This window comes from Apium graveolens, chromosome 6 (genome assembly GCF_009905375.1).
Source record: "Apium graveolens cultivar Ventura chromosome 6, ASM990537v1, whole genome shotgun sequence".
Lineage (NCBI taxonomy): Eukaryota > Viridiplantae > Streptophyta > Magnoliopsida > Apiales > Apiaceae > Apium > Apium graveolens.
Window position 1 is genome coordinate 15,892,637 of NC_133652.1, and position 12,823 is coordinate 15,905,459.

Here is a 12,823-nt window from a genome sequence, read left to right on the forward strand (position 1 = left end):
TTATAAGTATCCTAGATCACCTATGGCTGTCAACCTGTCTTGGCTCTCCTTCCCTTCTCGCTTCCTTGCTTTGGGATATAGCCTGACCTTGGGATCGCCTGGGATATCCTCTAAAATACTTAATAAAATATTATATCTGTCTTAACAATTACTAAATATAGACATAGTATAATATTTACTTCGATCTCACAATATTTTCTTGTATAGAGATTGTAGAGAGAAAGGTTTAGCTACTCATAAAAAGAAAAAGACAGCAGCAACAAAGAAGAAAGGTTACTAGAAGAAAAAGACAGCAGCAGAAAAGACAAGGACATTTACCAGAAGAAAGGTTACTAGAAGAAAAAGACAGCAGCAGAAAAGACAAGGACATTTACCAGAAATTTTATCTCTAAAGTCAAAAAGAAGGTGAAATGGCAGACAAATTACAGAAAGTGGATTCAGCTTTTGAAAAAGAGGAAAGAAAAAGAACGGAGGAAATTAAAAGGGAATCTTAGAAATAGAAATTAGTAGAATCAACAGAGATTGAAAAACTCTATAAAAGTCATCTTGTAAATCATTAAGGGATATCAAAAATTTTCATCAATGAAAATAGCTGTTTATAAATTTTCTATGAGTAGCTAAACCTTTCTCTCTACAATCTCTATACAAGAAAATATTGTGAGATCGAAGTAAATATTATACTATGTCTATATTTAGTAATTGTTAAGACAGATATAATATTTTATTAAGTATTTTAGAGGATATCCCAGGCGATCCCAAGGTCAGGCTATATTCCAAAGCAAGGAAGCGAGAAGGGAAGGAGAGCCAAGACAGGTTGACAGCCATAGGTGATCTAGGATACTTATAAGGTATTATTCTGAATTTATGATTGCTAAATTATGATATTAGTAGAATGTTTATGGAACAGATCACAATATGAGTATTGTTATGAGGTTGTAGACATTTAAATGAAATATGCTGATTTTTGGATATAATCATGTATATAATTGTTTATTATATATCTGTGTGCCTTCCCTCTTTAGGGTTATCAGATATAAAAAACGATCCCCGCGAATGCGTAGCCAGAAATACAGAGCAGTTACTAGGGATGGGACTACAGGACTCTTCTTTTGATTCACTTCTCATCTTGTGAACATATAAAAAGGCCTCGAACTGAGTTACTATGGTACTATTCGGATTTTATATATAAGACCCCCATTTCTATATTCACTTTGAAGCTTCTAACAGTGCTGTACCTTTTGTATTTGCTTTCTTCATCTCCCTTCCACTCAACTTTAAAGACTTTGACCTTTATATGTAGTCGGGGTAGCTTTAGTTAGTAGTACGCAACCAATTAATATCATTGTATGATTGTTTCTATGCATTGATGCATCTCAATACCCTTTAGGCCCCTACCTTCTGCAGCTGTAGTTTTCTCAGTTTTTATAGTTATATATAAATATAATATTGTACTTTATGGTTGAATTGACCATTTAGTCCTATGAAATGCTAGTTTCTTGTGGATGATGAGGGAAAAAAACCTTCCAATGCTAGTAACTCAAGTTTTAAAAATGAAAACGGAGTCTAATAAATATTAAAGTTCTTTACATATGTCTCATTCTTCACATAGCAAAGTTAAAGAACACCAGTTATCACCATCATAGCCATATTAACAAAGCAACACCAAAACCAGTGCATCTCAGTTCTTGAGGTTCCCATAGAAGCCACCATTGTGGAATCTTGATTGCTGCCAAACTTTGAACTTGTATCTACATTTTTCCCATAAACATTGACATCTTGCTGACATGATTTCACACCATGAGGAATTTTGGTAATTGATAATGCACCGGTTGGGTAACAAAGATTTGGGTTATCCCAAGCACCGAAACGTGTACCCAGTTTCTCGTAAAACATTTCTGAGAACTTAAGCTCTCCTGTTAAATTGTTACCATGGACATATATTGCACTTATATTAGGCAAAGCTGCTAGTTTTGGTGAGAGATCACCTGTGAGATTGTTGTCATTAAGACCCAAAAATCTTAGGCTCCTGAGCTCCGAAAAGGACTCTGGAACTCTTCCTGTCAACCCCATATTGGACAAATCTAAGATGATTAGGCCTCGAAGGTTTTGCCACTTAAGCCTCGCAATGTCTCCGCCAATGGGGTTTCTTGATAAGACTAGCTCTTCCAAGGAGCGCATTTCTGGCCTTAATTGTGACATGCCACCTGAAAAATTGTTGTTGCTGAGGTCCAACAGAGTTAGATTCTTGAAATTACCAATTTCTCTGGGAAAATTCCCCGAGAATTGATTCTTGCTAAGATCAAGCTTTAACAGTGATTTCAGCCTGCTTAAAGTATAAGGCAAAGTCCCTGATAGTGAATTTCTGCTCAAGTCCAAGATTAAAAGCTTACTTAGTCTACCAAAAATAACTGGCACTTGACCAGTGAAGTGATTTCCAGATAGCACTAGCCGCTCCAAGTTGAATAAATTGCCAACAGTTGTTGGTAATTCACCACCTAATCCATTTTCCAGCAGCACCAAGGATTGAAGTTTTTTTAGGTCACCGAAAGTGGTGGGAATTTGTCCAATAAGGCCAGGGTTGGATCTAAACTCTAGTGTCTCCAAGCTTCCAGAAAGTGTACTCCAATTATGTGTCGGGATTCTGATTGGATGATATCGTTGTGACATACAATTGAAGAACGACAGAAACTTGAGGTGCTTAAGTTCAAACAGATGAGGACTAAATTGCATATTTGAGGCACATCCAAGAGAATTTTCATGAATTGGACCAATGTTCAACGCTGTGACATACCAAATGCCATCATATATATCACAAGCAACACCCTGGAAGTAAATGTTAAGGGAACAAATTACCAACTGAATTTCAATTTAGAGTTCAGTAAAGCTCAAAGTATTCTTAACAGGAAACCAGTCAAAAAGAATGAAGAAGATCATTGTGGTGTTAAGTATATGTACTTAGAACATGTAAACTAAAAATCTCTTGTCTTATTCTTTTGGTTTCTCCTGTTCACCAATCATTGATACAATAGCTATGTATTTGTTTTTTACTTCATTAATGGGACTAGTTTGCAGCTCAAAAATAGGAATAAACTGTATATACATTATCAGCTGATTGGAGTGAACATATTGCTGTAAACAACTAAACATGTCAAAAATTCTAAACTGCAAATAGGTCCATCTTCAATATACATAACACTTAAATTAGCAAATTAAACTAATTTCCCTATGAGCTAGAGTGAATCATCTATATTTTTACTTCAATCTCTATAAGAAATTAATATCTGCAAGTCACTTTTTTTCCTCAAATGTTGTAATAAAGTGTTGTAAAAGAGCATACATTTAATTCTCAGAAAAATTACTATACAAACAAAAATAAACAGAGGGGATTGTTATATGAAGCAACCTGGATAGGGGTCCAACCACAAGGATCAGGATAGAGATCAGAGCCATTCCATCCTTTACCCACAAAGCCTTGAATGGTAGAATAAAGTGCTTCTTTTTCTCTTTTCTCCATTGGAGCTCCTTCTGTTTCAATTTCTTGTCCATTACACCAGGAGAAACTGCTCATGTAAAGCACAAAGATTGCAGTAGAAAGGGCATAACTTGTTTTCTTGAAGTTCTTCATTTGCCTAATTAAATATGAAAGCCTCAAGTAACTCCAATGCAAGCAAATCTTCTAAAAATTTGAGCCAAAACAGAGGTCTAAACTGGGAAAAAAAATATTAAGAAGATCTGAAGGTTTTTCTGTGTATAAAGAAAAATGAACAGAAAAGACTGCTTCTTTAAATCACTCTTCTTGTCAAGAATCAAGATGGTAGAAAAGGTTTAGAGGAAATGGAGAGGCAAGTCCTAAACTTTGATATGTTTCTATGTAATATTTAGAGCAAAGCTAAGGAGTAGCAGAGTACTCAGAGCACTTGAATGTCTTGGAGATAAGCTCAGTTATCCATGCACGAACAAGTAATTATAGAAATGTCAATTATATAATCAGAACAGTATTTACCGAAAGAAAGCATTGAGTAACTATCTTTTACAAAGTAAATATATGTTTGTTTGGAAGGTGAAGATTCTAAAAGTTACCTCTTGCCGTAGGTACGTACCCCCTCACTCCCTTTACACGTTTAGGGTTCAAACATTGTTGAAGATAAGGTGTGAGTGTGAGTGTGTTTAAGTAGAATAAAAAAATCTAAAATTTTGTCATCGATTCGGTATTCACACAAAAAATTAATATGTTACTCTTATAGTCGTTAATAAACACGATAAGATATGTTGTAACAATTATCTGTCAGGATCTGAACTCAGCCTATAAGATGCATGGAGTAAATAAGTCACTGGGTAGCTAGGGATGGATCATTAGTTTGGCAGTTGAAAGATTAAAGATTTAGACAGCGAGGCAACATTAATTGTGAGGATCAACATTCGATTAAAGTTGTTTGAAGGAGTGTGTTGGGGCCTGGGGATGTTAAGGGGACCAAGTTGCATGCAGAAGGGCGAGAGAAGAGGTACATGATACATGATACATGATACATGATGTAGATGTAGTAAATTGCATGCAAGACAAAGGTAGGATTCTCAATTCTGTCTCCGGGTAACTTTCTTCTCTCTTTTTAAGCTGTTGGCTGTAAACTACCTTTCTGTAATTGATAGAAAAGGACAGGGGACTGCACTGAGATACTCTGAAAGGTACACATTTCTGCTTCCCTTCAAATTTGATACATACGTATATATGACTAGACTCTTTAGAAAACAAGTGTTATCAATCTTGTACGATAAAGACATTATTATATATATATTTAATATATAACTAATTCATAAGAACATTGTTAATTCTTAAATCACATAAGCATATAAGAATTAACAATTAAATTAGGAGAAGGGTTTGAGAAAACAAACAGAGATTGGATTTAATCTCGAGTCCAGAAAACTGTCTCCTTAAAGCAGTTTCGCCCCGCACCATCCGTGTTTAGCGACCTGCTTCCCAGGATAAAACGAGATATTAGTATAATCGATAGATCGAATATACTCTCAGCGAACTTGAACTGAGCCCGAGAACTATCACCGGAATATTGAAAAAATTTAAGACTAAAGAGACCAAGAATGAAAGAGATGACTCTTATTTCCTTGACTTAATAAAACTGGTGCCCTAAGACTCTATTTATAAAGAGAGGCTTGAAAGGACTTGTTTTTCTTTTCGATGTGGTACATGGTATTTATAAGAAAAACTAATGAATAGGTTTGTGCTACTCTCGATGTGGTACAAAACCACTTTTCAAATTAAAAGGTAAAACTTTGGAACATCAGTTCTCATTCACCTTTTACTCATTTTGAGCGTGTTAATATGCGTTGGAATCCCCTCGAAGAGAAGAATACGTTCCAATAAATACACACCACTAACACATAATGTGTCTCACTCATATAGAGTCTCAAAATGATTCACAACTTAGTCTAAAATACTAAGTTTATCCAACAATCCCCCACAAATGAGATTGATGGTCCAGTAGCACGCACCACATAGACACCACATAGACAGACAGATGTGGAGCTTGACTTAGTGATAGTTCTGGCAGTCAGATATAGCATACGATAGGTAGAGAATGCTCCTTGAACCTTCGCTCAAATAAGTATATCGACTTTACTGGTAGACAGTATGACGCGATGTCCTTGAACTGTTCGACCGTTTGTGTAAACGATGACATACTCGTCACTATATATTTCCTGACTCATTCAGTTCTCATGATTATGTCCATTTTGGCCCTGGAACATCGTCCTGGTTCTGCAAGAGTTTCTAAAGAATTGTGCCTCGCAATTCTCCTTTGAAACGGCCATACTTCTCTCTTACATAGGTGATCTTTATCTTATAGAGTAACTCGTGTTTACTCAACCGAATATTATGTATTCAAACTTGAAATCGTTGTATTCGTCAAAGATTATTAAAAGCATAAAGCTTAACCTTGTACCTTACGGGTCTCACTGTTTCATCATCATAGAAATAGGTCAGGGGTTACCCCCACAGTGATTTTGTCATCATGATTTAGTTGTCCCATTAAACCAAGTTCTTGGGATCTCCAGTCAGCAAGGTTGGGTGTCCACCATGACGCCGTTAAGCAATAGGCAAGGCTCATTCCTCTCGATGATTTGACAACTATCTCTCGGTCTAACTAGATTCCCTTGTCTTAAACAGATTCGTTCTGTTTAAGCATCTGGTTAGTGGATCCAAACATTATCATTTGACTTTACATAGTCAATCATGATAATTCTCGTTGAGAATAGTTGTTTAATGGTATTATGTCCTCATCATAGATGTGAGACATACCATTTCATACACAATAATGTGATCTCCCAATTTGCATATTGATTACACGATATATGCATATTGAAGACACATTTTCCTTGTCATTTAGGAATATCCTTACAAAATGGCTACTCAGCCTTTTAACTGCATTTATTTTATGCACCAGACTCGTATTCCATCATGAATCGAGCTAAGTTTAGGATTTCCATGACACGACTGCTAAGTGTGAAATGTATTCTCGAATGACTTTTAAGTTCTTAAAGTCAAATATCTAATTTACATACTATATCACATAGTACAATTAGATATCTTTCGTATTGCAGTCCAAGCTCACGAGCACATATCATACACCTTAAATCTCATTGCAATCACTTCCAAGTGACCAATTTCCATTGTACTCGTGCATCTACCCAGTTTACCAACTGTGTAGCCTATGTCTAATTTTGTACAATTTTAAAAAGTACAACAGACTTGCAATCCTTCTTGAGAGATCCTTGTTCAGCTACGCTTGGATAAATATAAATCCATTCCAGCTATGACAACTTTAGCTTCGTTGATCTCTTCAAAATTCACATCACCAACATGTGACATGTATCATCTAAAACTTTTAAAGTCACGAAGATTGTAATCTTCAAATAAAACTTTTCAATCTCATCAAGATTTTCAGAGATGATCCTCTTGTCATTACTTCTCGTAATGATCAGATCACTCACATGCAATCAATTATGACTTGCATATCAAGTGTAAATAACACATGCACACTTGTCAATTCTCTGATTTTGAATCAGTTTGACATCTCATATTGACATATTTCACATTTATGAAATAACTTTACTAGTTATTACTTAAGGCTTCACTTGTTATTGATATTACCAGCTTTTAGCGTCCCAAAAACCAGCAATTTCAGTTTGCATCATTACCGAGTTTAAGCATCCTTAAACTGGCAATCCTTATTCACATAGCAACCAATTTTGAGCGTCCTCAAAATGGCAACCATGTCATTTATTTGAAGCTATTGCTTATCATAGCAATAACAAATTTAATATGCCATTATTTCGTGTCAATGTTGTTTCACTCAACATGATCACCGAAAATACAGATTTTCTACTCTTGCTTTATCTAGAGCAACCCTCGGGTTCACGTAAATAGATATTTCTCCAAATATCTATTTAGAAAGACCATCTCAATGTTCATTGATGCACTTTTAAATTTCACAATACGATAATTTTAGTATCATCTTAATGAACCTTATTCTCAAAACTCGAGAATATTTCATAAATTATATAAGGTCATCACTTTCGACTGTAATATTTTTGTATCAGTCTGACCTTATACTTCCTTCAGACCCAGATATATTTTCCCAATTTAAAAATTCATTTGGGTCCTAATGCTTCTATCTCGTAAGAAGATCTATATATTTTTTAAACAAGATTTTGTCAAACAGAACCACTCTCTCTATTTCTTAACATCCTTTCCCCCACAAAGGACATAGAGAGAACATGCACAATCCATTTTCTAGTACACGTGCTAGAAAATCTTGATTTATTGACTCTCAGTAATAGTCAAATTTTCTCTTGATATATTCACTTATCAAGAAATTATACGAGAAGCGCATTGCTTCTATTAAATTTACGAGTTCACCTTCAAGCAAATTATCAAGACATTCGGGACTAGCAATTATCCAAGTCTTTTGCTTTCTGCAGGTTCATCCTCACATTCATCCAATAACTCGTAAGTTCATTTAGATGACTTTTAATTACAGATCTACTAGGATCTACTAGCTTATCGCATAAGCATTCCTAAACTCTGTAATAGTATTCTTACGAATCTCAAAAATTAGATTCATATATCGGATATTATTAGACTCAACCATTGTCTATGTATCCATCCAAAATATCTCAATTGATTTTGGATCTCATGCTACCAACAGAGGTATTGGTATCAAGTTTCGAGATACCTCCACATTTCAATTATTTTCAAGAATGTTTCATTACATTCCACTATTCATAGAAAATTCAATAATTTTCTATTTTAGATACCCCACAATTTTAATATTTTACAGAATGTCAGAAAATATTCCAAAACTAATAGGAAATTTAATTATTTCCTTTTGTGGTATCATGTTTAAGGAACGATTAGCCCTTCGTAACTAATATCCTCAAATTCAGTGATAGTCTGAGCTGATCACAATCGTTTTGCATCTCTCTCAGAGCGCAACTCAAGCCTGCATCTACTCCATTTATTTAATGCGAGTAAGGTGCAACGACCTCATGAATATTCACGTTGCAAACAGAATTTGCCCGGTGATTATTCATCATCAAATTTATTCACTACCATCTTAATTATCTGTATTAAGTTGGATTTACCCTTGAGTTTATCGAGCACACATCTCTCTATTTAGCTTCAATATTGACTCGACTACGAGTACGAGTGATAAATGTTTTACTATCAAACCAGACAGTAAACACGTATCGTGTCACTACCTCTCATCTGAGCAGGTTTTACGTCATTCATTAAAACCTATAAGATTTTAATATCATGTTTAAAGAACTTCCCGTGGTTCTTATCATTAAAAATTCAATTACCGAATTTCTCTAAAATATTTACATGGTTCACACGAACCTACATTTCTGGCTCACCTACTGGTACAACCATAAAAGGCCCAAGGAAGAATATAAATCTTCAATAACCCCACATTCAGTGATCCTTGATCAACTGATGCGTTAGGGTTAACAACTTTTCGGATTCTCTCCGAAGTTCAGCATAACTACTGAGATCAATATTCGCCGTATTAAGTATCATATGGATCACTATAATAGGCTCGTGTGTCACTGCCGCAGCAGACCGACACCAACACGTGAAATTACTATTTAACTGGAGGAAAAATCCAACCAGAAAAATATAATTTAGGTGCCGACCCATAACCTGTACTCCAGGCCCATTAGGTTTTTTAATGTGGAGAATCCTGAGCAATTGTAAATCTGGTTCACTTCAGCTGCCCACCTCGTCACATTATTTAACAACAAACATGTTACTGCATTCTATCCAGTATTACAAGTTTGTGATATAACTCCATTATTAAAGATTAAACAATAATAATTGATGCCTTATCATCACTCAACAATGATTAAAAAATTAATCACCAAATAATCAAGTTCCATCATGAAGGGTCACATTTATGTAGCCATATCATTTAATTGCATAGCAATATCATGTTATGAACTTGCAAACACGCATGTAAACTATAGCATATACGATTTTTGTATCAGTGTACTAATAATTCCAAAATCAATTCAGAATTAAGAAATCAATCACCATGTTAACAAAACATTTTAAGCTATCCATTAATAGCGAAAACATGGACGAATTATAAATTTGGGTTTAATCTACCAATTTATAATGATCAACCCGAGAGAGATGTCACCAAATATGTCCACTTGAATATAAGTTGATCATAAATCAATAACCATTAAAGCATCAATAGCCTTATAAGAAACCAATTATCCAACAACTTTGTGCTTACTTTTGCCTCGTACCTGTTATGCTTAAACAAAGCACCACTTAAAATCAAATTTATATTAATTTCAAGCACATGGCAACAAGTGATCAAAGAAATTAACGCACTAAATTTAATTTAATTAATGAGACAAATAATGGCCACTCATATACCTATAAATAAATCCAATTTAAACAATCAAATTGACTTTTGCGTCTACTCACAAGAAAGTATGAAAATTGAAGAAAACTGCTTTAAGATTGTTATCAATCTTGTACGATAAAGACATTATATATATATATATTGAATATATAACTAATTCATAAGAACATTGCTAATTCTTAAATCACATAAGCATATAAGAATTAACAATTAAATTAGGAGAAAGGTTTGAGAAAATAAACATCGATTGGATTTAATCTCGAGTCCAGAAAACTGTCTCCTTAAAGCAGTTTCACCCTGCACCATCCGTGTTTAGCGACCTGCTTCCCAGGATAAAACGAGATACTAGTATAATTGATAGATCGAATATACTCTCAGCGAACTTGAACTGAGCCCGAGAACTATCACCGGAATATTGAAAAATTTAAGACTAAAGAGACCAAGAATGAAAGAGATGACTCTTATTTCCTTGACTTAATAAAATTGGTGCCCTAAGACTCTATTTATAAAGAGAAGTTTGAAAGGACTTGTTTTTCTTTTCGATGTGGTATATGGTATTTATAAGAAAAACTAAGGAATAGGTTTGTGCTACTCTCGATGTGGTACAAAACCACTTTTCAAATTAAAAGGTAAAACTTTGGAACATCAGTTCTCATTCACCTTTTACTCATTTTGAGCGTGTTAATATGCGTTGGAATCCTCTCGAAGAGAAAAATACGTTCCAATAAATATACACCACTAACACATAATGTGTCTCACTCATATAGAGTCTCAAAATGATTCACAACTTAGTTTAAAATACTAAGTTTGTCCAACAACAAGTACTTACAACATATTTAAATATGTATACTGTAATTATTCTTCACTTATTTTAGAGTAAAGGTTAAGTAAGTTGAGACCTACCCCTTTATAAAATATTCAACATATACGCTACATGCGTTTGTAAATCTATCCCGGGTAACTTAGCTGGTTGAGACCATGACTTTTGGGACCTATCCTCCCAAGATCTCGATTATGATTTATGAAAATCATTTAAAGTGAAAAATGCGGTATTAGAAGTCTATTCTACTTCAAAAATGTTCAATTTTAAATACTTGCACTAAACAAGCAGCAGAAAATCAAACTTAAGACCTTTGACATTAAAATTTAAAACTGATACCAATCCCTCATAAGTCAGAACAACTTAAGGTGTCAGCTAATTTATCTACCCTTGCATGTACTTTTGCACTTGCCTATAGGACTGGAAATCTTCACTATATTCAATGGAGGTGATGAGGCTTCTCAAAAGAAGTACCTGGTATTCAAGTTCAATTTCCATCAGATCCCAACCCCATCTCTCATTAACAAGATGATCTGGCCTTATGATGTAACTCCTCCATAATTTCATTTACATTCTCTGCTGCAAATTGGACCAATCTCACAGTGAGACATTTCAATCACTACTTTGGACCATTTTAATACACTTGTCTTCAAAATCATTAGAGCTCTAGGAAATGAAAATTGCAGTCATGCATTTCAATAACTTATATTTTTACAGAGGTAAATCAAGTGAAAAGATGGAGTAAACTATACATATTCAACCCTTTCTTCATTTAACTCAATTATTACAAGCTAAAATAATTGTTGTTGCACTCAAAAATCAGCAAGTAAAAAAACTCATTTTACCTTTTACTTGAAGTAGACACTTGAATCTTGACTCACTTTACCCCCTAGAGGAACTAATTAACAGAGCATAAGTTATAGAAATTGATGCAATTAAGCTTTTAGCTAATTGGACCACCATAAGCAGAGGACATTGAAGCTATGGTGAGAGATTTCTCAGCCAAACCAGCTTATTTCATAGCTAAACAGGCCTAATAGAACTGAATGGTCCTTTTCTTTCTTTAGTTATTCACATACTTGCATATCGGATTGATTAGCCTACAAGATATGACTTTTAACATAACATCTAGACTCTAGGTTTCATCTAGTACACTCATCATTGTTACCTTAGATTTACACCAATAAACAGCAAGTCAGCAACTACAAATTACTACTCCCTCCCTCCCAAAATGTTTCTCTCATTTTGATTTTTTGTACTGTTCATGTTAAGCGATTGATTAATTTACGTGTAATCTATAAGATCAAACATGATCATGAGTGATTTTGTTAGATCTATATTTATGAGTACTTTAATACAATTAAGTTTTAATATTTAAAACTAATACGAAATTAAAGATATTAACAATCAAAATTGTGCAATGATAAACGTGTCTAACAAAAAGAGGAAATGTTTTTAGGGACGCGGTAAATTACCGATGTGTGCACATAAATAGAACCACAATTAAATGTAAAAAATTAATAGACGATACTTGTACAAGCACAAGTATAAAAAGAGGCAGGTCATGTCCGTCCATAACTACTGATTCACACTCTAATTTATACTAATAAAGAAACAAAAAATAACTAGCCTTAGTTAGATTACAGTATTTTGTAGAGGAAAATGACATTTCAAGTAATGGCATCACCATTGTCAGCCTAAAAATATATGCACTTTATTCAGGCTAGCTACACCCATACATGTGCCAAGAATGAATAAGAAATAAAAACAATATTGAAACCTGATTTCAATATATAATACAAATCATGTCAATTCTCATCGTATAATTATCTGCTTAACTTCTATTTAAGAAGATAGGGTAGTCGCATTCCAACGAAAGGAATGGTGATGATGATCATATGATAATCACAGAATCTTTCGAAAGCCTATTTCCTAAACATATCCAAGATCGAATCTTAATTATTTATCTAAGCGAGTCTAGAAGATATGATTGGAAGGGATTCAGTAATGTAACCTTCATTAATTTATCTTTGTTCTTTCAATCCATGTAAAG

General features: G+C 34.2%; 1 protein-coding gene across 2 annotated transcripts; it reads right to left on the bottom strand.

Moving 5' to 3' along the window:
* Positions 1 to 1,538: 1,538 nt before the first annotated feature.
* LOC141664153 (piriformospora indica-insensitive protein 2-like) lies at positions 1,539 to 5,154 on the bottom strand. 2 transcript variants are annotated; one of them, XM_074470047.1, is made up of 3 exons: positions 4,894 to 5,154; positions 3,404 to 3,629; positions 1,539 to 2,823 (listed from the first exon to the last, which is right to left on the bottom strand). In XM_074470047.1, exons 2-3 carry the CDS (start codon positions 3,623 to 3,625, stop codon positions 1,615 to 1,617), a joined length of 1,431 nt encoding a protein of 476 aa, XP_074326148.1. In that variant the 5' UTR covers positions 3,626 to 3,629; positions 4,894 to 5,154; the 3' UTR covers positions 1,539 to 1,614. The 2 variants fall into 2 exon arrangements, with proteins under 2 accessions (XP_074326148.1, XP_074326147.1); XM_074470046.1 differs by lacking the exon at positions 4,894 to 5,154 and having other exon boundaries at positions 3,404 to 4,868.
* Between the last annotated feature and the right edge of the window lie 7,669 nt (positions 5,155 to 12,823).

Excerpts from the sequence above, each read along its gene's own strand:
- LOC141664153 (XM_074470047.1), bottom strand. The coding sequence starts at position 3,625 with ATGAAGAACTTCAAGAAAACAAGTTATGCCCTTTCTACTGCAATCTTT. Across the intron at positions 2,824-3,403 it reads GTGGTTGGACCCCTATCCAG|GGTGTTGCTTGTGATATATA; the intron begins GTTGCTTCATAT and ends ATTTACTTCCAG.